General features: G+C 48.2%; 1 protein-coding gene and 1 long non-coding RNA gene across 3 annotated transcripts in view; one reads left to right on the top strand and one right to left on the bottom strand.

The window, feature by feature from the left end:
* Nucleotides 1–1,277: 1,277 nt before the first annotated feature.
* Nucleotides 1,278–19,134, top strand: LOC117286855. The gene is made up of 4 exons (XR_004517989.1): nt 1,278–1,928; nt 2,515–2,765; nt 8,602–8,701; nt 18,605–19,134. It is a non-coding gene; the product is annotated as an uncharacterized LOC117286855 (long non-coding RNA).
* Cfap45 (cilia and flagella associated protein 45) overlaps nt 10,257–24,260 on the bottom strand; it is a 34,502-nt gene continuing 20,498 nt past the window's right edge. Inside the window, exons 7-12 of one of the 2 annotated variants that reach the window (XM_010616689.3) lie at nt 22,724–22,853; nt 18,461–18,607; nt 15,333–15,446; nt 14,603–14,796; nt 10,717–10,941; nt 10,257–10,391 (exon numbers count right to left, since the gene is read on the bottom strand). In XM_010616689.3, coding sequence (XP_010614991.1) covers nt 10,319–10,391; nt 10,717–10,941; nt 14,603–14,796; nt 15,333–15,446; nt 18,461–18,607; nt 22,724–22,853 — 883 coding nt within the window. In that variant the 3' untranslated portion in view covers nt 10,257–10,318. The remainder of the gene's footprint in view (nt 10,392–10,716; nt 10,942–14,602; nt 14,797–15,332; nt 15,447–18,460; nt 18,608–22,723; nt 22,854–24,260) is intronic. The other variant, XM_010616688.2, reaches the window with a different exon arrangement.

Genomic DNA, 24,260 nt, shown 5'->3' with positions numbered 1-24,260 from the left:
TTTCTAGGAAAGACACTGGTGTCACCCCAACTTTGAACAGAGATATATGCTTAGTCAGTACTTGAGTCTCACAAGGATGCTTTGTGGGCTCAGTGGGTCCCTCTTTCTGAGTAGGATGCCATCAGAAGGATCCAAGACCTCTCCTCCCTCAAAATGAGCCATGGGAAACACCATGAATAGCACCCCACATATTTTACCTACTTCGTTGCTAGGGTGCACCTTTGATCAGTGGGAACAGCTTGACCCTGCCAATGTGAAAATGTAATGACTTATCTATTATTACAGTGTGGTTTGGATCTGGTATAAAATGGGGAATGGTGAGAGATGGGTAACGGGATACAGTTTAAATGATGACACTATTTCTCAGTTAACTCATGCATAAAGCATGAAAGGTAGAGTAAGATTGCTTATGTTCAGGCTTTTATGACCCTTTATCTCAGGAAAAAACCCAGAAACTGATATTTAGAGTGACCCATGAGGAAGAGAGGGAGATCCCCACCTCTCTTTCAGGGGGAAATAGCTGTCTTCCACCTGCTGAACCATCATTAAACAACCATACTGTGAGGCCTCCTCAACCCCCTTCTTATATCCACAGGCCAGTAAAGCAATCCTATCCCCTTCAAATGACTCAGGAACTCCACCAGAGCCTCGTGCCCCAGAGGAACCCAGTATCCCTCAGCCCCCTCATCATGCTTCTCAGACAACTTTAAGTCCTGCAGGATGTGCTCAGAGTGCTGCTTCTTACTTCTCTGACTCACAACTTGTTCTGCACCCCAAGAGAGGTCTCAGGAACAGAGGGGACTATTCAAGTCCAGGTCACCTTTTCAGTTGCAGAAATCCAGCCATGCAAAGAAGAGTTCTATCAGAGGAACCTAGTAAGTTTGAAGATAGGTTTCAAACTTTGGCCCTCACTTTTAACCTATTATGGCAAGATGTCTAATTCATCTTGACCACTTACTTGCTAAACCCCAATGAAAGAAAAGGAAGAGGCTAAGAACTATGCAAATGAACAATATGCTTTTATTGGAAAAGGAAAGAAGGAAAAAGAAACCATAGTGGAGAGGCTGGTTTCCCTTCAACAGAACCAAACTGGGACTATAATAATTATTAGTGATGGACTAAAAATAATGTCTAACATGATAGCTGCTTTTATCATGGGAGTGAAAAGGTACATTAAGAAATCTGTTAAACAGGCCGGCGATTTAGCTCAGTGGTTCCACTGCCTGCCTAGCAAGCACAAGGACCTGAGTTCGATCCCCAGTACCCCCCCAAAAAAATCTGTTAATTATGATAAGGTGAGCAGGGTCGTACAGGGCAAAGAAGAAAATCCAGCTGTCTTCTATTAGTAGAAGTCTTTTGTAAATATACAAACAGATCCATCTTCCAGGGAGGAACAGGTACTGGTGGCCCATCATTTCACTTGCCAATCAGCCCCAGATATTTGGCATAGATTACAAAAACTCCCGATGGGTCCGCAGATACCTCTGAGCCAATTGCTGGACATGGTCTTTCCTGTGCTCAACAACTGGGATCCAGGTGAGGGTGAAAAGAGAAGGGCTAAAATTATAGATGTGGCAGCTGGCAATGCTTTAAATACAGCCTAGTTGGCTAAAGGAAAACCCAGGGACAACAGAGGAAAGAGTTCCTGTTTTAAATGAAAGAAGGAAAAAGAGTAATAATAAATGCAAGATGACTAGATGCTGCACCAAGCTTTTGCCAAGGCCCTGCTCCAAGTATCAGCCGGCCAATGTGCCTGACCCACAGCGCGGACTGTTGACTGTCCCCAGCCCAGAGAGAGGCCAGGTGAGCCAAAAGCCTCATCTTGTGCTCTGATGAAGACCGAAGGGGCCTGGGACAACCTGCAATGTGCCTGTCCATTGATGTTACCATCTCCTGTGAGGGACACGAGGTGACCCTGAATGTCATATGTGAGTCAACTTAATTACTTATTGATACAAGGGCAGCTCACTCTGTTTAACTTCCTTCTCTGGAAAACCCTCTTCTAGATCTATAGCCATAATTGGGGTTTAGGAAACAATCTAGACAGAGCTTCTTTATTCCTGCTCTGACATATCACTTTGAAGGCCAAATGTTTAACCATCAGTTTTTAATTGTCCTACGGTGGCCTACTCCTTTACTAAGAAGAGATTTACTAGTGAAACTGGGGGCAATTCTCAAATTCCAGCAAAGGTCAACGTTGATTGGGCGGGGGGTACTGGGGATCAAACTAGGTCAAGGTGAATTTACCTTTTGGGACTATGCCAGATCTCTCTGACCTATTAGACAACAGCTGAACCCTGCTTCATGGTATAATGGAATACCTGGTAGGGAAAACACAGCCATTGCCGTAGTTAGAAAACTAAAAGAACTTCTTATGATAAAGACTGTCCAGTTCTGCTGCTGAAGGGAGACAGAGAAAAGCTTTTAGTGGTGAGGAAGTTGGGCAGTGAGGTGTTCGGGCTTCGAGAAGATTCTGATGGTCTGAGCTAATCATCTGTATTCTCTTTACTCAAGACTCCTGAGGAGGAAGAGATTTTAAACAAAGAACAATCAAAGATAATTCAAAAGAAGTGTGATAAGAGGAAGAAGAATACCAAAATCAGCAGTTCCAGCAGGGCAAGCTCCTTGCCTGCATGACATCAAGAATGGACCCGTGTGGCCAAGCTGATGGCTTAGACAGCAAGAAGCTGGAGTTCTATCTGAGGAAAGTCAAGGCCCAGAAAGGCACATAAGTCCTCTCCCCTGGCATTGCTCATGCAATAAAGGTATTTATTGTTCAAAAAAAAAAAAAAAACCCTAAAGACCCCAGCCAATTTCCCCATGAAAAGCAGTGTCCAGTCAAAGAAAAAGCCCATAAAGGTGTCCAGCCTCTTATAGACAGGTTTTTCAAACATTGCCTTGCCAGTCCCTTTGCGTTGCTCCATTCTCCTACAGGAGAATATAGGATGGTACAGCCTTATTAATAAGGCTGCAATCCCAGTCAACCCTCTGGTGGCAGATCCATCCGTACACAATTTTCTCCCAAATTCTAAGGGTCACAAGTTGGTTCTCAGGCTTAGAACTTGAAGATGTTTTCTTTTCTTTTCCTCTCCATCCAGATTCCCGGTTTTGGTTTGCTTTTGAATGGGAAAATCCCATTTCAAAGGAAAAACAGCAGTATAACTTGGACAGTTCCCCAACAGGCACTAGAAAAAGACTTAAGGAACCTAGCGCTTAAACAAGAAATGTTTTTTTTTTAGTACCGGAGATTGAACTCAGGTCCTTGCGCTTGCAAGGCAGGCCACCAAACCTCTGAGCTAAATCCCCAGCCCAAAACCATTTTGTAATCTAAAGCCAGCCCCACTTGAACTGTCTGAAGAAAAAGACCACCCAAAAGAAAAAAGCTACTCTGGTAAACCTCTGAAAGACCTGAGGTTCCTCTTCAAAAAAAGAAAACTCCAGTATTGCTCTTGGTACAAATAAGTAAATGGGCACCTCTATGGAGATTCCGGATTTCTAATTAGATCCATCATGTGGGTAATCTTGCTAAAACGACAGCTCTCAGGCCCTCGATAATTTATCTAACATCCCCCTTTGCCATACTTTCTCCTCCAGAGGAAACGTGGAAATCTGACCTACTCTTCTCATATTTGGGCTCTATATCCCAACCTAATAGTGATGTTACTATCCTGACAATTTAACCAAGCCTTCTCCCATCCAACAGAGGTTCCTATGAACACTATTTTCTCACTGTCTTCTGGCAGGTCTTTTTCTTTCTCTTTAATCCAGCCAGTAAGCCACAGCACCCCAAGGCAGGTGGAAAGCACATAATGCCCAGTAGGTACACCCCCTTTCAGCAAGAAGTAGCTATATGAAGACAGTGACCTCCGCTCGCACAATACCCCATAAAGAATTATGGGGATGTGTGTCCCTCAGGAGGAAATGAGGCAGGAGATTAGGGCACAGCAGACTAGCCAGGGAGTAGGTGTGACCTGTTAATTGCAAAATCCCAGGACACACGCACAGAATAGTTCCCAAAGCCCTGCATGTGGTCTTCTCTCAAGGTTTTCAATAGGGTGGCCTACACCTGACACCAGCCAGAGGGGGAATACAAAAGGACAATCGACACTGGGCTTTGGGCTACCCCGTTCTCATTGTAGCCTATTCTTGTCCTGTATAGTGTACTTATCTTCCCATTTTTACTTGGCTCAAACTCACTCCACAGAGCCTGTTCATTTTCCTACCTTCTATTTATGTAAAATCTTGCTACTGTTTGTACTTCTCTTGACCAATTCTTTGCTTAGGACAGAAAGAAATCACCTCTAGAAAGAGACGGTAGCACCCCAAAACCCAATAATAAGGGAAGTTTAGTGCTTGGGAGATAAGTGAAGATCAAGAGAGAAAGCCAGGAGTAACAGATGATGATTATTTCTGAGGGAGACCCTTGAGAACTGAACCTCTGGGAACCTTCTGTTCAAACCCCCAGAACACCTCGCTCGAATCAGAGCCAAGCCTTTAGGAGGGACTGGACAACCAAGACTGGCCTGGGCCGTGTGCGTGCGTGCGTGCTTGCATGCGTGCGTGCGTAGAGACTGATGAATTAAGTCAAGGTTCAATGGGACTTTGGCTTTTGAATTTGTTGACATAAAATGCACCTTTACTTGGCTACACAGATTCTCTGGACACATATTTTCAGGGGGAACCTGTGGCCCATCCTGGTGTCTAAGACTGGTCCCAAGCCTGCCTCCAGGCAATTGCTCCAAAAGGTGTGTGGGAGCTGGCAGGCAACAGAAGGGTGTGTGTCTGGTTCCCACTAAGCCAGACCTGACCTGACCTGACCAGACCTCACGCTGCCAGCCCTGTTTGTTTCCTGTTGCCTAGATACCAGACTGAGGGACTGAATGAGAGGAAGACGGCACCAGAGGGGGTGAGGCTCAGAGGGAACCCAGCTCAGCCAGGGGTGACTGGAAAGTGTTCACTGGCAAGAGAACAGGAGGCTCAGCCCAAGGGATAAAGTGGAAGGGTTCCCCACCTCCCTCAGTTTCCTTCCTATAATAAGCCCTTCCCTAAAATGCTCGGGAAAAATCCTGTTTCCAGAACTACAGGCCTTTCCCCTCAAGGGGTAAGGCTGCACAGTAGCTGGGATAGAAGATATCTGAAGGGGTTTCAGGCACATCAAAAGAGCCTAAACCTGGTGTGGTGATGCACACCTATAATCCCAGCTACGCAGGAAGCTGAGGCAGAAGGATTCCAAGTTTAAGACAAGACTGGGCCACATAGTGAGACTTTCTCTCAAAAAAAAAAATTTGTTTTTTTAATTTTTAAAAGGCTCGGTGATAGAATGTTCTTCAGTTCAATATTTAATGCCAAAAATGGGGGGCCTTGGATTTGTTTTATGTGGACCCGAGGAGCCAAACTTGAGCCACGCCTTAAATGCATGGACTCATATTGATTCAGTATTAGGGACTTTCTGAGCATCAGCCTGATCTGACTGGGTTGCAAGTACTGAAGACTCTGGCCTTTTCTGTGTGTGCAAGCTCAGACCCTCCTGCCATTTGGTTAGAGTTTACTAAGAAGATTCAATCATCAGAAGTTTTCAAGGTTCCTTCTATCCTTGATGTCCTATGATTTGGGTCTCATCCCCTTAAACCCAGAGACAGGCTTTCTCCAGGGCCATGCTCACTAGCTTGGGACAGTTTCTTTATTCCACACCCCCTCCCATCTCCTCCATTCTTCTTTCTGGAGACTTCTAAGAAAGCCATCCAAAATTTCCACCTTATTCATGCCCCCACCTCCAGTTATCTAAAGGCTCTGGGACACCTCCAGAGCCTTTACCTCCGGCCAGGAGGACTTGGGTGAGAATGCAGGAAGAGACAGAGATTGCCCCACTAAGGGCATGTCCCCGCTAGGATGGGCAGGAGCTGTGGGAGCTAACACAGAGGATAGGTTTACATTACTTAAAGCAGTCAAATCAAGAACAAGTCTATGATGTTAGAAACGAGGACCTTTCATGTAACCCTGGCATGAGCTTCCAGAATATATCTGTGATTGTAGAAGGGGAGGAGGGGCCTCCTCAGAGAGCAGCCTTGCATAGGAAGGGACTTCTGGTCTTTAGCAAGCCACCCCCATTTCCACCGTGCTCCTCCAGGCTTCCATGCTGCAGGAGTACTAGTTAGGAGGGGGAAGAGAGGGAAACAGCGAGGAACTGTCTGTCTCTGAGCCTCCATGGCATTTGCACCCACACTTCTTGTCTGAGACACCGGCGTCTCCCCTCTATAGTCATGTACACAGCTGCACCCTTTCTTACCCCAGAGTTCCGTCTAGCTTTGAACTCTTGAAGCCCCTTTTATCCAAGCTAAATCAAAGTGCTTTTACTGAGACCAATTAATGCTCAACTGTGACCCAAGTCACAGTTGCGGTGCTGAGTCCTTTCAGGGGCACAGGAGGACATCCCAGTACCCCACTGAGTCAGGGACTTCCTGGCTGGGCCACTAGGACAGGCTGCTGAGTCACATCCACCTGGAGCTGCTTCCGCAGCAGGTGCGAAGGATCTGAGACGGCCCCCAAGCCACAACACAGCGTCGTGTGGGCACCAGGCACCTGTGGGCAGCGAGGGCATAGAGCCCAGTCAGGAGCTGAGCATACATCCCTAGGAGGCAGCTGCCTGCAGATCTGACTCAGTGCTCGTGGCTAAGGCAATCACTGCATTTTCCAGACTGGACTAGCCCAGTCTGACATTGCAAGGACCTAGAGTCCCAGGAGCCCAAGACAGGGTGCTTAGCAGTCCTGAGGATCTAATATTTACCTTTATACATAAAAATAATATGGGCTGGGGATTTAGCTCAGTGGTTCTGCTGCCTGCCTTGCAAGCACAAGGACATAAGTTCAATCCCCAGTATCAAAATCAGAACAAAACAAAAATAGTAATATAAAGGGCTGGGGATTTCGCTTAGCGGTTTGGTGGCCTGCCTTGCAAGCGCAAGGACCCGAGTTCAATCCCTGGTACCAAAAAATAATAATAATACTACTAATATAAAAATAATGTAAAGCAAGTAGGTACTCATGCAACAAAGCCCAAAATATCTTGGACGAAGCCAGGCACAGTAGTGTACGCCTGTAATCCCAGATACTCTGGAGGCTGAGGAAGGAGGATTGCAAGTTGGAGGCCAGCCTGAGGAATTTAGTGAGACCCTATCTCCAAATAAAAAGGGATGGAAGGACCGGAGATTTCGCGCAGTGGTTCCAGTTGCCTTGCAAGTGCAATGTCCTGAGTTCAAACCCTGGTACTAAATAAATAAATAAATAAATAAATAAATAAATAAATAAATAAATAAATATTTTTAAAATAATAAAAATAAAAAGAGGTAGGAAATGTAGCTCAGTGGTAGAGCACCCCTTTGCTCAGTCAGCAATAACCGCACCTCAGATAAACCTCATCATCTATGACACTGCCACTGCACAAAGCTTGTCCGCTCAATCAAGTGTACCACACAGGCACACACAGGCACACACATGCACACACACACACAGAAAAGGTTGGGCGCTTTTGGGGGGAGGTTGTTTTTTCTGTTTGTTTGTTTGACTGGGTTTTTTTGGTACCAGGGATCGAACTCAGGACCTTGTGCTTGCGAGGTAGGCATGGTATCACCGAGCTAAATCCCCGGCCAGTGCTTTTTTAGAAAATACATCCTTATATCACCAAAGACAATGCACCAGCAGCATTTCTCACGCATCTTCATATTTCCCCAACACTGCTCTACTCCTCTGCAGCCTCCTAGATGCCACAGGGCTGGTTGGTGGGGAAGAGTAAAGAGCTCATTTCTACCTTGGAGCATGAGGGGAGAGCGAAAGCTTCCTTAGCCAAAGCACCACCCCACTGCCAGACCTCATGCAGCAAGACTGATTATTCCTGATTTCCGATCCTGGGGCCCACTAGACCCTCAACTTTACACCCAATTCTCCCTCTTCTTTTCCTCATCCCCCACTGCAGTGAGGCTCACACAACCTCCTGCTGAGTGCCACACAATCACAGAATCACATCCTGACCTACTGGCCCACACTTATGCCAGGGGACTTCTTTCTGCCATCCAAGAGCAAGAGGGGTTGAGAGTTTATAAACGATTTGTAGGGTCTAGCTGGCCTAAGATTCCAACTTGAGATTGTCCCACTTCTAGGACCTGGGCCCCTACTGTCCAGTCCTCGAGACCATGGAGACCTATACAGTCTTCTCAGGAATCCTCAGAGAAGAAATCACACCTCTCTTCCACATCCAGAGCCAATTCCAGGATAAATTCCCAATGATATTGGAGTGGCCAGCCCTGGGGCAGAACACTGAAATTCTCTCCCATACTATCCTCACTTGTTCTGACCGGCTGTGTCCGCCCTGCTGCAAAGCCAGACCTTTAGTCAACCTTGCACTTTCCTGTGACCAGGCCCTGTTCATTCAGTTTTCTGCAGACCTTGGGTCCACCAAGCCCTGCAGAATTGTTTTTCCACCAGCAACAGCTCTAGTCTAATGCTGCCCTTGCTTTCACCGTAGGCATGGTCCATTTTTCTCTGCAAGGCCTCAGGAGTTGGCACAGAGTATGACAGCTCCTTTCTCTCCCTGCCTGTGCTCCACAGGGCCACTCTTTCCAGCTCTGAGACGGACAACTTGTGTGCAGAGCTGGGCAATCTCCAGGCTTGCTGTAATTTTCCTGGGAAAGACAGTCCTCTGAAACAGGTAAGGGTTTGTTCTTTGGTGTTTGCAGGTATCAACTAAATAGACAATCCCAGTGTGCCACCTGCAGAAGGGTGCCAGCATCCTTGATGGCACAGCCTTGCCTTCTCGACCATCCTAGACTGGGTGCCACATATCCCCAAAAGCCCTAGGAGGAAGGTATCGGCTTCCCTAGGTCAAAGATTGCAGCTCGGATTAGTGGGCACGGATAGTGAGCAAGTCTTTTCCACAAATACCTAATGGGGCTGCCCGAGTGGCTGGGAAGACACTAGCCTCCCTGGTGGGGAAGGTGGAGAGGGCACCTGGGGCGGTGCACAGGCCTGAGGAAGAGGAAGCACAGGAAGCAGCTTGCTGACTCTCCCTGGACCCTATGAAGAGAGGACTCTTGCCCGGGGCCCTTGTAACCTGGCGTTGTAAACACCCAGGACGCTCCTGGCAGCTGTCCTCTGCCTCCTCCAATGCGGAATGCAAGGAGGAAGACGGGTCTGGGCTGTAAATCTGAGAAATGGAGTAAACCCCTCGGGGTAGGGGATAGGGAGGCAGGGGCACCCTAGGGGAGTCGGATGGAAGCCCTTTCCCCCAGTGCAAACAAATACCAGAAGTGACTTCATTATTGCAAGCTGGTACTCCTGCCCCAAATGGGAGGCCGGGGCCAGGGCCCTTCCCCGCAAAAAAGGCTAAGATTATTCTAAAGATGCATGAAATTTGAAGGGAGAACCTAGGGGGAGAGTCGGAGGTAGCCTGGCACAAACCAGAGGTTTCTAGAAGCAGGGACCAGGCCTGCTGTACTCACTGTGTGCCCCGAGGGCACCTGGCATATGGCAGGCACTCAGTGAAGACCTGAATTTGTGAATGGGTGCATAAGGACCAGTCTGGGGCAGAGTGTGGAAAGTTACAACAAATGAAAATAGGTCTTAGGACCCCCCCACCCACCGCCGCCACTCATGGGGACAGAGGAGAATTGGGCCACATAAATGAGGGGGCAGCTGTGTCCAGGTGGGCAGCTGGGCCCTCGGCATGCCCTAGTGGGAGTGGCGCAGGTCTCTGTGCGACAGTACTACCAAGAGTTGAAGATGACTGAGGCAGGAGCAGTGAGCCACGGGCTCAAACACCACCCCTCCACAGATGTGCTCTGAGTCACCACTGTGAGCCCAGGAAGAGATGTGTCTCAGCTGGCTCCGTCCTCCCTCCCTCCCCGGCTCCACCCACCCACCCTCACTCCAGCCCTCCCCACAGATCCTTTCTAGCTCTGCCTCAGTACCCCAAAATGCCTCCGAGTCAGGTGCAGGGGAGATGCTGAGACAAGAGTGCTTAAAGTGGACGGGCCAGGACAAAGGGACATCCCCATTCAGGAGGGACAATCATGAGACAGCATCCTCCTGTCCCTGATCCTGTGTATCACACCGGTGATCAGGTCCCGGGAGTGTATTTTACTCCACCTTCAGGGCCTTGTGGTATATATGTCCACATAAGAAAGCTGAGCTGTTCCTTGGAGAAGTACAACAGATTTAATCTGTAACTATGAAATGTCTAGATTAGCAGCAATTTAGGACACCCAGAGACTGGGCAGAATCCATTCCCCGAAGCCACCTCAAGGTCCCTGAAGGCTCCGCCTTCAGTTCACAGAGCTGCTGGCCGGATGTTAGCTTTGCGCTCAGCTTCGATGCAGTACTTCTCAGGAAGGCCGGAGGCTCTGCCGGGAAAATGCAGGGCAAGCATAGGGCAGATGCAAGAGGAAGCAGGCCCTGGTGGGTGGGGCTTACAGAACCCGGGCCCATAACTCACCTCCCACCTTCCTGCCAAGGTCCCAGTATCCTGCCACACAGCTCCCAAAAAGCCAGGGAGCCCTGGTCCCAGAACATGCGGCCAGAGGCCCCTCGACCTCAGGAGTGTGACCCAGAGCCAGAGGAGGCCCTCACCGAGCACCTGTGCCGTGGCCCCTCTATCCCTGAATCCAGCCCACCAGGCCAGTCTCTTTGCGGAAAGGGAGGGGGCGGGGAAGAAAGGGTCCAGTGTACCTCAGCTCTTCCAGTTTTTTCTTCTTGATGTCCCTAATGTGCTCCTGCCGCTTCTGGGCCTCCTCTTCGAGGCGCTGGCCCTCCTCGAAGGTGGCAATCCGGTTCTGCACCTGCTTCTGCTGGTTCTCACGCACCTGGCGCCGGAGCTCGTTGGCATGCTGCAAGCGCCCTGTGGCCTTCTTCTCCTCCTCCAGCCGCTCCTTCTCAATCTGCTCTCTCTGAGCCCTGAGGAGGACACGGGGGGGGGTGGACTGGGCCAAGCTGCTGCAGAAAGGATGGGAGCCTGCCCGGGGGGCTCCTCCGTGGGGCCATGCTTCTGAGACCACAGGCCCAGGCTCCCCTCCTCTTCTTCCACAGCCCGATGGTCCCCCTGAAGGTGGCCACCGCGCGAACCCTCCTCCCACAGCCAGAACCGGCCTCGTGGACATGCTCAAAAGAGCCCCAGGCTTGGTTAATGCTCTGCTGTCATGGTGTTGAAATTCTTTGTTTAACAAGGTATTTCACAGTCACATTTTTCACTGGGCTCTGCAAATTATGTAGCTGGTTCTACAACCAGGATTTCACCCACTGGGAGTTATTGTTGCTACTCTTCCTTCCTAACAATTCATAGCTCCTCTCTAGCTTATTCTAAAATCTCCTTCCTCTCTCCCCTCTCCCTCCCTCCCTTCTTCCCTGCCTGCCTTCTGAAACCGGAAAATAAAAGGACAAAGGGCAAAGGCCTGAGCAATACTAAATAAACCACGTAAACTAACAGCCAGTTGAGACAAAGCCTCAAGGGAAGCTATGGGAAGCAGCAGCAAAGCAACCTATGCTTTTGCACGCACTCCAGAGAGCTATACATAAACCTCCGGATTTGGATGGATGCTTCCTTGGTGTCCTCTTGTTCCCCTCATCTAGTGGTGGCTTTTGCTTTCTGCCCTTTCTAAGAAAACTCTCCTGGTCATTCCCCACTGCCTGCTGTATTTGGTCACTTCCTCCTATGACACCTCAGAACAAGAACCCAGAGGGGGAAAGAGCTGGGAACTCATTCTTCTTCCTGTCCTCCCTCCTTCCCTTCTTTCCTTCCTTCCTTCCTTCCCTCTCTAACAATAAAAACAATAAAACCAACAGAGAAACAGGTGATAAGGTCTGTAGTATTAGCTCTATCTAAATTACTGGAAAAAGGAAAGAGTTTAGTCTGGTTATCTTAGTTCTTTTATTGACCCGCTTCTCCAAATTCCTCTTAAAAGCCTCTTCCACCAAAATATTTCAAAAAGCCAGGCAGGGTGGCACACACCTGTGATCCCAGCACTCTGGAAGGCTGAGGCAGGAGGATTTCAAATTTGTCCAACCTGAGAAACCTAGCAACTTAGCAAGACCCTGTCTTCAAAATAAAAAATAAATGAAGGGCTGGAGATGCAGTTCAGTGCAAAGGCTCTGGGTTCAATCCCCAGTGCCGTTCACATACCCACAAACATAACCACATGGACCCTGACACCAAAAGAAAAGAAACTAGATAACACTCAGAAAAAGCTGAAATAAAATGTGGTCACTTCAGAGGAGATGTATTCAGAGACACCTTCAGCTAAATTTAGTTTCTTTCTTCCTCAATATAACCAAAACCAAAATTCAAAGCCATCATAGGCAGGGATCCCTCACCTGCTCTACCCTCACAGGCTCACTCATATCCCAACAAAGATCCCAAATACACTGCCTTGTTTTCTCCCCTCCTCTCCCAGTCTTCCACGATCCACCATACAGGCAGCATCCTCTCGAATCCCAGCAGCTCTTTCTACCAGTCTGACAGCTCATAAAATCCCACAGCCTCCCAGAGCCTCCCCAAGTTTATCAGACAAGAACTGCTGGCTTCCTTGCACTTCTGCAGCTGGATGCCAAAGCCCCGCACTGAGCCACCTGTACAGAAGCAGGGAGACTGCTGCCTCACCACTGTTTCCTGTGTGTAGATCAGTTTCCTCTGAGCAGAGGAGCAAGTGTGGAATAAAGGGTTGCACATGCAGCAGACAGTGGAAAATCCAAATGGAAGAGTCTGTCACTCTACAGAGTTAGGTCAGTGGTCAGGTTGCCTGGCTACATATTAAAATCATGTGGAGCCTTTCAAAAGATGCTAATGTCTGGGCCTCACCCCAGGCCCTTTAAATTACCACTGGTGGTGGGGGAACCTTAACATCAGCATTTTTGCAAAGGCCCCAGGCTTTTCTGAGAACCAGGTGATGAGATAGATCAGCTATCTCTGCTTAGTCCACACGACTAGAGGTAAAGGCATCACTCTGCCCAGGGGAAGGAAGTCCATACATAGGCCATACAGGAGGCCATACCTTTAAACTAAGAAAATGTGGGTTGCTGGATGTGGCAGAGAAGGTCTAAGAGTGAAGATGCCCATCGTGGAGGTCATGTGGCCTAGAGACACTAGGTCTAGTTGACAACCTAGGACAGCAGGTGAAGTTGAACCTCTGCAAAGGGCCAGTCCAGCTTTAATAACTGGCTAGTGTGTCTGCTTCAGGCAAACAAAGCAAAGCAGAGACAAATGGGTCAGCATCAAGAGTAGGATCTTAATTTCATTTCATTAATATTTATTAGTGCTGCTAAAGGCACACAGATGTCCAAGGGCACAGAGGCCAGGGAGAAGAGGGGAGACATCTGGAAGGCAATCTGAAGCCCAGAGGCAAGATCTCTGGGGACATTCAGGAAGGTGTCTTCTTTACCAGGTGTCCAGTGACCATGGCAGAACCCCAAGGGTAGGGAAAGCTGCAGAACCAAAGGACATCACAGCCAGCGGGAAATACCCACTGCGATCCTGTAAAAGATCGGGAATCTGGCTCTGGCAAGAACAGAGTTTCTCCCAGATCGGCTCTGCCTCTGCCTATGGACTGGCTCACTGGGTCCGGCAGGCCACTACCGAGGCAGCACCAAGAGCACAGGCCTACTGTGTGCTCACCACAAAAGCTGGGCCATCCTGTTCAATCTCTGCTTGTCTGAGCATAACTTCTGTAATTTTAAAACATCCAAATTCAAATTCTGCTTGGTTGCTTTTTCCTGTGGAAAAAGTCTTATTTTACAAAAGCTTCAAGATCCAGAACCAAATGGGAGTTGTTTCTAGTTCAGCCAGGTCTGGTGGGCCAATCTGACTGGCCAAAGTAGAGTACAGAGGGGATCCAGTGGCACCTATGATCACTGGGTGCTGTTGGGAGAGTCGGGACGTGAGTGCTTGGCTTCTGCTTAAGTGCTGGGAGTATCATTGAGCCGAAACAGCAAAAATAAAAGGATGAAAAGTTCCCAGGCAGGAAAGATGGATGAATATCGGTGAGGTCCATCTAAACATAAATCTCTAACATCCTTCCTCTGGAAGAGGAAGAGCTCTTTTCACTAATTCCCAATGTCTTCCAAAGCATCCAGTGCAGAGCTTTGAATGTACATGATCCATGCACATTTGCTGAATCAATGGCAAAGGCCTCCTTCAAAGTCCTGCCCTAGTGACACAGCCCTCAGTGAGTGAAGTTCTTCTCCACCTCTCCCAAGTCTTCCGCTGAAGCTTCATCCCTAACTTCAGAGGGACATGGAAGCAGGGGGCCAGATTTATATGCACCTTTACTGCCCTAGGATAAATATCTCTAAGGAAACCCCCCAATTCCTTAAAAGCACTTCCAGATGTGATTTCCCAATCCTCTAATCACAAATTTCCTGGCTCAAGTGGCTTGAAAGATTCCAACCATCCATCCAGTAGAGTGACAGCATCAACATGGTCGAGAGGGATGCGCATCTGTCCATTAAAATATTAGAAAGCTCTCTCCACCCACATGTGGATCTCCCCTGCGGGATCCCCCCCTCACACCCCTCCCACCGCAGGGCAGACACGGGAAGCAAGCCAAGGTTCCCAGTCCCCTCCTACCGGAGAATCCTCTCAAACTCATCCCGGTCCCGTTGCACCTGAACAGCCAGAGTGTGCTCTTTGAAAGCCACCTGTTCCAGGCGACTTTTGCGCAGCCTAGCCTCAGTTTCCATCTTCTTCTGTGCATTTTCCTTTTCCTTTCTGCGCCACTCTCGGTCTGCAACCTCTTGGTTGCGCTTGGCCCGCAAGGCGTCCTGGGAAGGAATGGGAGGGTGCAAAACAACCTTGGGTACCGACCGGGTGTCTCCAGGAAGATACCGGTTTACAGCTTTACTCAGTCAGCTTTAAGAAGCACGTAGATTTCTCTGACAGCAAATTATTCTAGTAAAGAATCTGGCATAGGACTTTCAGGTCGGAAGATGGCCAGAGGAGCCACCTTGTCCTTACACCTCACTCTCCCAATCCCTCCCCAGTTCCCCAAACACCTCTAGGCAGTCCCGCAATTGCTTCTAATTTTAAAAACTGTTAACGATAGAGATATCACAAGTTCCTCTGGTGACATATTTCATTGGTCAGGTAAGGTTGAAAGTTCCTCACAGAGCAGCCAAAAACTTTCTTTGGGACATTAAGCATGTGCTGCTCCTCAGTCCTTACTGCCACGAGCACATGGCAGGCACCGTGCATCCACTCTTGTAAGTCTCCACCCTTCAGGCCATTTTCCAGCTGCCAAAGGAAGAACTACAGGAGTGGTACAGGCAGAAGAAAGCTGAGAAGAAAAGGAGGCCTGCACCTGTTCTGCCTGGTAATCCTGGGCCTTCTCCTGCATGGCCCTCAGGCGGGCGATCTCCTTCTCTTTTTCTCTCCGGATTCTCTCCTGCTCAGCCTCAAACTCTGCTTCTCGAGCCTGCCGGGAGAAAAGGCCTCACTGAATAGTTCTCATTACCCCAAGCCTGCACAGAGAAATGGTCCATGCAACACAATTTCCAACATCTTCCCTCACTTTCTGACTCCTTTTGAGATGGTTAATGGGAGCTTATCAAATGCATGTACATAAAAATAGTGTTTGTAAAATGTCTTTTTTTTTTTTTTTCCCCCAGCATTGGAGATTGAACCTAGGACCTCTGAGCTACCTCCCCAGGCTGGGCTTGAACTTGTGATCTTTCTGTCTCAGTCTCCCACAGTACTGGGTGGTATGCACCACCAAGCTGACTTTAAAATGCTCCATTGTTTACAAAAGCTTTTCCCAGAGAGTTCTCACAACAACTCACAAGACAGATATCGCAGATGAGGAAACAAATGTTCATAGAGATCAAGGGTCCTGCTCCAGATCACCTAACTAGTAAAACAGTCAAACAGGATTTGAATGCAGATATCCTGTTTCATACTCCTTCCAGTACACTGCAGATAATTTTCAAGTTGCATGGCCACTGGGCCCAGTAGTGACTGTGGCTCCCTGCCTCTCTCATAAAGTGCAGCAGGTGGAGGTTATCTCATTAATCCCTGGGCAAAGGGCCAGCCATGCTCTGGGCAATCCCGCAGTGGTTGGCAGATACCTACAGAGTGAACCATCAAAATTAGCTCCTTTTAACACCTCTCTGAAAGAATGGGTTCATCCCTAAAGCCTCTCAACCTTGTCGCTTGAGCACTCATAAGACCATGGGCAGAGATTGAGTGGAAATGTGATCTTCCCAACAAGAACCTTCCTTAGGCCTCGTTCTGCCTACTCAGACTCCTATGAGACCCAGTGGGCTGCCTGCCTGAGAGCCACGCTCTGCTCTGTCGAGCTGTCAGCTTTTAGCTCTGCAGGGGCAGCCCTGAGACACCACGGAGAGCGGAAGTGATTGTGATGCGCAGTCGTGTGTCACATCATGTCATGATCCAGGACAGACTCCACATCCACAGGTGGTCCCCTCAGATTGTGCCATCTGGCGACACTTACCCATGGTAGTTTGAGTACTCTCCGTCACGTTCAACAGTGATGAAATCACCCAGGGATGCCGCACTAAGAATGGGGGCCATCATTAAGCGATACGAGACAGACTGCTCTTAGACACGTACAGGGGCCTGTGGACACGCCCAGGTCTCATCTCTTTGCTAGTCACCAGCCTCTCCCCACTCCACCTGGCCGGGGTCCTTCCCACGGATAAAGACAGGATATGTCCCTCCCTGTCAGAAACCTACAGTTATTGCTCATCACTGCTGCCTTCCTGTCCTGCTCAAGGTCCACGGCATCCCCAACAACTGCTCCCAGCTCTCCAGGATCATCTCACCATCCTCACCTCTCATCATGACCACCTCAGGCTCGTTCACCAACGCCCACGCACGATCAGCTCACTGTCCTAAACCGGGCGTGGTGGCGCACACCTGTAATCCCAGCACTCGGGAGGCTGAGGCAGGAGGATCGCTGTGAGTTCAAGACCAGCCTGAGCTACATAGTGAGTGCCAGGTTAGTCTCAACTACCTAGGGAGACCCTGTCTCAAAAAACAAAAACAAACAAACAAACAAAAACAACCAGTGCATTGTCTCCACCTTCACCCATTCAGGGAAGGAACTACTGAGTTCTGTACAATGGACTAGGTTCCCTGCCTAGTCTGACACTAGACATACTTTGAAGCATTCAGTATATTTTGAATAGATCCACAGCCACACCACACAATTGTTGTAAAGATTAAATGGGATAGGGCTGGGAATTTAGCTCAGTGGTTCTGCCACCTGCCTTGCCAGTGCAAGGTCCTGAGTTCGATCTCCGGTGCCAAAAAAAAAAAAGATAAAATGGGATAACACAAATAAAACAACAGCACAGAGCACAAGCACAGTCCCAGTGCTTAATAAGTGGTAGCTATAAAAGAATCAAGATATGATATATATGTAACAATTCCCTAGAATGAATATATTTATGTATTGCAAACATATACTAATAAAAAGAGGAAAAATAAAATATAAAAAGTAATAAAGGAAAAATAAATGGTAGTTATATAGGCATTACTATGTTGAAAACATCTATGGCCCACCTTACATTCTTACTCTGCTGCCTGCATAGCCCCAGAATCTGGTAAGAAAACTAAACCTAGTGAGTGAGCTTTGCCGACTTTCATTCCCTGTGATCTGTATTCAGCATAAATCAATATACTGCCTTTTCAAATGATAGCCACATCCTCCCTTCCTTAAGAATACCTACTCTAGAGGGACAGGGAGAAGTGTGACGTGTTTTCTGTTGTCCTGGAACTACTACGAAAGTTTTGGGAGAGACACGGCCAACGTAGGAAGAAATAATCGCGTGTCTCTTCCTATCTTTACATAAATCCATCTCCATGTGTGCTTAAAAGCCTTCTTGTGCCCTCTCTGCCCCACAGACCCCAATCTTTTCATTCCTCAATTTTGCCCCAGAATGAGTCCATGCTCCTGTGAGCTATATCCATCCATCACAGTCTGCAAACCTTACATTTGTTCCTACAAGTTCAACAGTGACGGGAAGGAAAAGCCTATTTTCTGAGTCTGACATCCAAAACAGGATGCCTAATGTAGGAGTTTTCACAAGAAATGTACGGAGCAGCTGACTCATCATGATTACTGGGGAAAGTCAAGGCATGAAGAATCCACCAAAACTTCACTTTCCACCAATCATTTTTAATTTTCTTCCCTCCCTGCACATGATCCTCATCCCAACCTCTAAATGAAGGTGTTAATGAGAATAATAACACACTCATCTGGGGGTTCTCTCTATGTTACTTTCTGTTAATAAACAAATGGTTTGGTCAAGATGAAAAGAAAAAGAAGCCAGGTGCTTGATCCAGGGACGCAAATTTTCAAATGAAGACAGGGCCACTTCCGCTGGCTCCCTTGGCATGCAGGCCTGCCTCCCGAGGTTATAGCCAAGACATTCCCCCAATGCCCAGCATCAGAAACCCAATCCCTACCATCTTCTTTTTAGTGAACTCCATCACCATCTGGTCGGCCAGCTTCTCCTGAGCCAGCAGCTGTGCTTTCTGCCGCTGGTTTTCGTCATTGATGTGCTTAATCTCAGCCTGCATCTTCAGCCTTTGCTGGTGTCTCTGTTGCAGGTCCTGCCAGCAAAAGGGAGAGAGCCTCAGAGAAGAAGGAGGGGAGACCAAAGGCTGCTGGAGTATGGGGGTGGAGATGAAGACGGAGGCAGGAGACAAAGGTGCAGCCACTGTCCTGCATCTGTCGCCAGCCTTTGTTAGAGGTGCACTCTCAATGGTCATCAGAGACGACTAGCAAGTGGCCGCCTTGCAGTCTTCAGGCAGCCCCGACACTGCTGATTGCTCCCCACTCCGGAAGTGAAAGCTCTTGAAGTTCTGCTCTTTGCCCCTGTGTGTCCCTCTAAATCCCAGCCTTGTGGCTTTGTTCACACCGCTATCCTCCCGCCTTCGATCCTTTCATTTCCATCTCCTATGTAAACTCACTTTTTTTTCACATTTCATTTTATTCATTTCTTTAAATGCCAGGGGTTGAACCTAGGGGCTTCTCCCCGAGGTATCTCCCCAGCGTTTTTACTTTTAGGTTTTACATTTTGAGATGGGGACTCACCAAGTCACTAAGTCGCCTAGACTAGGCTTGAATTTGCAGTCCTTCTACCTCAGCCTCCCAGAGTGCTGAGGTTACAAGCATGTGCCACTATGCCCAGATTCAAATCATCTTTTTAAAATTTATGCTTTAAATTGATAAACCCAAATTTTCAACCTCTATCTAATAGTGATTAAAAATAAATATTGCCCTACTTAAGTGCTTTCTGTCAAGTTCTTTCTATCACTGGGCACTTTGCATCCCTATCTCTAACACCTAAATATAATTGCAAAACTCTGATAGACAGTTCTTGGGCAGATGAAGAAACTGAGGCCCAGCGTGAAGTGACTTGCCCAAGGCCACACAGCTAATAAACCCAGGGCCAGGATTTCGAAACCTGCTTTGTCTAATTTAAAGTTCCAACCCACTCTGGGAATCTAACTTTATTGTCCCAACTTTGTTTTCCCTGTGTTGCTGAATTCCCCCTGCACTTAGGGTGGTGCCGGGCATCTTGGGAGGTGGATCCTATTCTACTCCACACGAACAGCAACAATGCACTATTGCTACATGAAGACCAAGATGAGCGGCAGGTGAGAAAGAAGAGCACAAATGTCCTAGACACAGAGGAGCAAGTGTCTCTGAGCCATGGAGAAAAGAGTACCAGCAGGACTCGAGTGACGAGGTCCTTTATGAGAAAGGACCGCCTGCCTTTTCCAACTGGGCCCCCCCAAATCTCCCACTGTTCAGACCACCTCTGTGCCCAGGCCCATTCTTCTCAGGTTAGAGCGCAAAGGGGCACTGCAGTCTTATGCAGCTGGCTCCTATCGCCTCTGAGTTCAGCCTCCCCACCTCCTACGTGGCTTCTAGCTCCCTCTGTTTCTTCAAAGACCAAATCCCTCCCTGGCCTTCCACGTCCTCCGCCCTACTTCTTCCCTGATTCACCTACCCAAGCCAACCCTGCTCGCATGTCCTCCCCTTGGGCTGCCTTTCTGCCAGCCTGGCTCACCACCACCCCCAGCTCGGGCCCCTCGTCCAGGCAGCCTTCTGAGCCGCCGCTGGGTCCATGTAGGGCATGAGTGACAGTGGTGAGCATTTCTTCACTCTCACCCTGCTTATGGTCAGTCCACTCTTCCACTCTGCCCTCAACTCTCATGCTGCTCTTTTCCTTCTCCTTTTGTCCTTTGCTCTCTGGTTTTTCTCTCTGGTTTCAGGTCTGCTATTGCTGCCCTAGGCCTCATTAATCCCACTGACCCTCAAAGCTAAAGAAGCTGCCGGCCTCTGATCCAGGATATACAGACAATCATGGGTTTATTTGCTTTCTTCTTTAGTTATTTACTCTCTGGTTTGTTGTTTTTGTTGGCTCATTTCATTTCCAAGAAACCAAGTACTTTCCCTGTTTCTCATCTTTGAAACCCTCAGAGCAGCCCAGATAAACTCCTTTCACTCTTGCACTCTGAGATTACAGGGCAGCTCTACAGCAGGGCAGGCGCGGAATTTCTAACCTAAAGCTCCCATTACCTCCTGGAGACTCAGGGAGAGGCATGACCCAGCCTCAGAGGAATGGTACTGACTCACTGACTCCTGGAAATTCCCATCAATCCCCCTCCCCACAATCTGGTTGGATTTCCCGGTCTTTTTTTCTCACCCTCCTTCCCTGCACATCTGCCCCACTTGACTCCTTCTTGGCCTTTCTCACTCTCTCCCCTGAGCCTTGGTCCCCTTCTCAAGCACTTCACAAGGCCAAATGCCCCCTGCTCCCTCAACCACCCACTGACCTTCATCCCACTTCTCAGGCTGATGCCCACACTGCAGGTGCCCTGATAACCTTCCTACTTACAAGTCTGCCCACCTGTGGGACCCTTCACAGGCCCCAGTCGCTCGCCACCATGAAACACACAGGCTGATGACAATTCAGTCATCGATAAATGGGGGGGGGGTAAAAATAAAAATAAAGGAATATGTGCTCCACAAGGTAAGTTGTGCGATGAGGAAAACATCACACAAATCCCAGTATGGAATGTCCTTTAAGGCACCTGGCCTGGACGCCTCTAAATATCAGTGTAATAAAAATAAATGAATGGGGGGTGGACAGAGGATGGTTAATGGCACAGTGGTACAACTGGATAGGAGGAATAGCTTCCAATGTTCTGTAGCACCATGGGAGAACTACAGCTGACAGCAGCTCATTCTATATTTCAAAAGACATGAAGAGGAGATTCTGACTGTTCCCAAAGAAAGAGTAAATGCTGGAGGTGATATGACCACTGCACACAGTACACCATAAATACGTGCGATTACCATGTCAACTAAACAAAGTATTTTTGTTCTTTGAGGCAGGGTCTCACTATATAGTTGAGACTGACCTGGGATTCACTTTGTAGCCCAAGCTGGTCTCGAACTCACAGTGATCCTCCTGCCTCAGCCTCCCGAGTGCTGGGATTACAGGCATGTGCCACCACACCCAGCAACAAAATATATTTAAAAAAAATAAATCAATAACTGAGAAACTCCTTTAGATCAAAACAGACTAAAGCAACTTGAATAAATGCAATGCAAACTTTGATTGCAGCCTGGTTTGGCAAAAAAATCTATAAGTACACTTTTGGGATAACTGTAATATGGATTAAGTGTTAGGTGACACCATGGCATCACTCGATTAGAGTTTCTAATGGGAATGTGATAAGGGTACTACTGATATCTAAGACTGGCATTGTTCTTCAGACTGACGTGTTTTAGTGGCAAGTGGTCAAGATATCTGCAATTTAAAGTAGATTAACAGGGCTGGGGATTTAGCTCAGTGGCTCCACACCTGCCTCTCAAGCACAAAGTCCTGAGCTCCATCCCTAGCACCAAAAAAGTAAAATAAAATAGATTAACAATAGATTTTAATATATATGAGAACAGGCAACTAAAGTAAATTGTTAATATTCATTCAATCTAAGTCAAGAATTAGGGGGCAGGATACAATTCTTTCAATTTTTCTGGGCATGTAAATTTTTCAAAATAAAATAATGAAGGGCAAAAAACCACAGACGCCCCAACAGCCGGTCGTCCCTCTGTGCCTGTGTAACCTCACAACAAAGCAGATCAGACATGTCGCGAAGGACTTGTGAGTCTCCTTACCTTGGGCAACTATGTCATCAGACTGCTTTTTTGCAGTGGTTATGTCTAATTTTATTTAGGTTCCCAGAAAGGAAAGGGTTGGCTCTGCCACCCAATTAATGACAATGGGATGCTATGCACTTTAGACAAAGTAACAACAGGGAGCCAGGAACTAAGGCATGGCCAGTGCGCATCTACAAAGAGTGTTATATCCTTCAGGGGTGGACACAGACTACAAAGCACGTCTGTGTTTACTTGTGCAAAGCATGCAGCCTCAGACTTGCTTTATGTGTCTATTCACACTGAGATGTCATTCTCGGACCCCGGGTCCCAGGGAGGCAGGAACAATATCTACCCAAATCATTGCTCATCCCCCAGAGTGACGCCATGACCAAATAAATACTTAATGTGGCAATAAAAAGTGGACGGTGATGGTGTTGTGAAAGGAGCATGTGCCTGACAGAGAATCAGTCCACACCCTGAATCCCCAAAATCTTGGAGGGCTGTGTTGCTGTAGCCGGTGAAACCCAGCGTGGCCTGTCCAGCACTGTTACCCGCAGATCCTCCTCATGGAGCTGCTCCATGTACTCCAGCATCTGCTCCTTCTCCTGCTCCCTCTGCTCCGCAAGCAGCGAGCGCTCCTCCTGGTTCCTTTCCATCTGCTCCACAATGTGCCGTCTTCCTCTGGGAGGGAACAGTGACACAGTGTTACAGGTACCGAGGACGCAAGTCCCTCTGCTCCAACCTCCGTCTAAGGTGGGAGGTTTGCCAGGGACAATTTGGCAAGAGCCCCTTTTACACGTTCACAGTGGGGCCGTAATTTGTGTGTCTCGCTGCCAGGCAGCTCTGAACCACCAGTGGTAGGTACCTGCACGACTGTGCTATCGGGCAGCATAGGACAGTCCCGTGGGGTGGGGTGGAATGAGTTTCTCAAATCCTGCCTTTTCCCATTTTCTCTGAGTATAGGAACCAGCTTCATGAATTTTCACACAATTACAAAGCCCAGGACTTCTAACACTTCCAGTGCTTCTGTTATCACCTGCCCTGCCCCTCCTCTGACAACTGTTTTGTGTTTGTTTGTTTGTCTGTTTTCACAAAGTTATTAAAAGCTTTATCTGTGATTGGAATCATTAGACAAAAAAGCAAACGCCAATGAGCCTCAAAAAAGGAACTAAGCTGCTGTCTAGAATGGCTCAGAACCTCCGACACCTCGTTGACAACTGTTTTTTAGATCTACACCTACATTTAAGAGCTAAGATGGAGGAAGTCTCTCGGTCAGGTGATCCCCAGTCCGAGGAAAGAGCGGGAGACTGCCGTCACCAGGAACACAATGTGTGTGCCTGCGATGTCAGTAAATTTGGGAGCATCTAGACCCCGTGACATCAGTAAAGGTTGGAAATTGAGAGAAGACAAGATTTGGAAGGACTCAAGGCGAAGGAGTGCAGGTTTCCCTTTCAGAGGGAGGATGCATGGGCTTCCTACTCCAGGTGAAATGAACCTAAAAGCAGGCATGAGCTCAATAGGGCCAGGGCAAGGCATTAGAACTGCCTAGTAAAGCAGAGATATTTCCTGCATTGGGGCAGTCCATGCAGAAGGTGCAAGCCACTTAGCCACAAAATAAACTGGCTTGGAGCCTTCTGCAGCCTACCGGGCACCTACTAGAACCACAGAGATACACAGTTCAAAGTAACCAAATACAGCTGGGGAGATAAAACTGCCAATCAGAGTGTAGTACAAGGACTTCTCCTACAGGAAATTCACAGATTGTGTGTGGCCGGTGTTCTAACTCTAGGGCACTATGGCTCCACAATTTATCTGCTCTGGGACTTGTCCTGTTCTGCGGAATGAAGGGAGAGGGACTGAATTTATTCGCTCTAGTGCTAACTGAGCACCCACTACAGGACGAACACTCTGCTAGGGCCTGGAGTTTCAGAGAGGAATGACATGCCCCTGTCCTTAATGAGCTCCAAGCCTAGCGAGGGTGGAGAAGAAACCACATCCTGAGAAGAGGCGCGTGACAATGACAGGGGACAGAGGAGGCAGCTCCCAAACCTGCCTGAAGTGAGGGATCCTGGAGTGGGGGTGACAGCA

This window comes from Fukomys damarensis, unplaced genomic scaffold (genome assembly GCF_012274545.1).
Source record: "Fukomys damarensis isolate Sample0158 unplaced genomic scaffold, DMR_v1.0_HiC HiC_scaffold_19, whole genome shotgun sequence".
Classification (NCBI taxonomy): Eukaryota; Metazoa; Chordata; class Mammalia; order Rodentia; family Bathyergidae; genus Fukomys; species Fukomys damarensis.
This window is presented reverse-complemented; position numbering and strand designations above follow the sequence as displayed.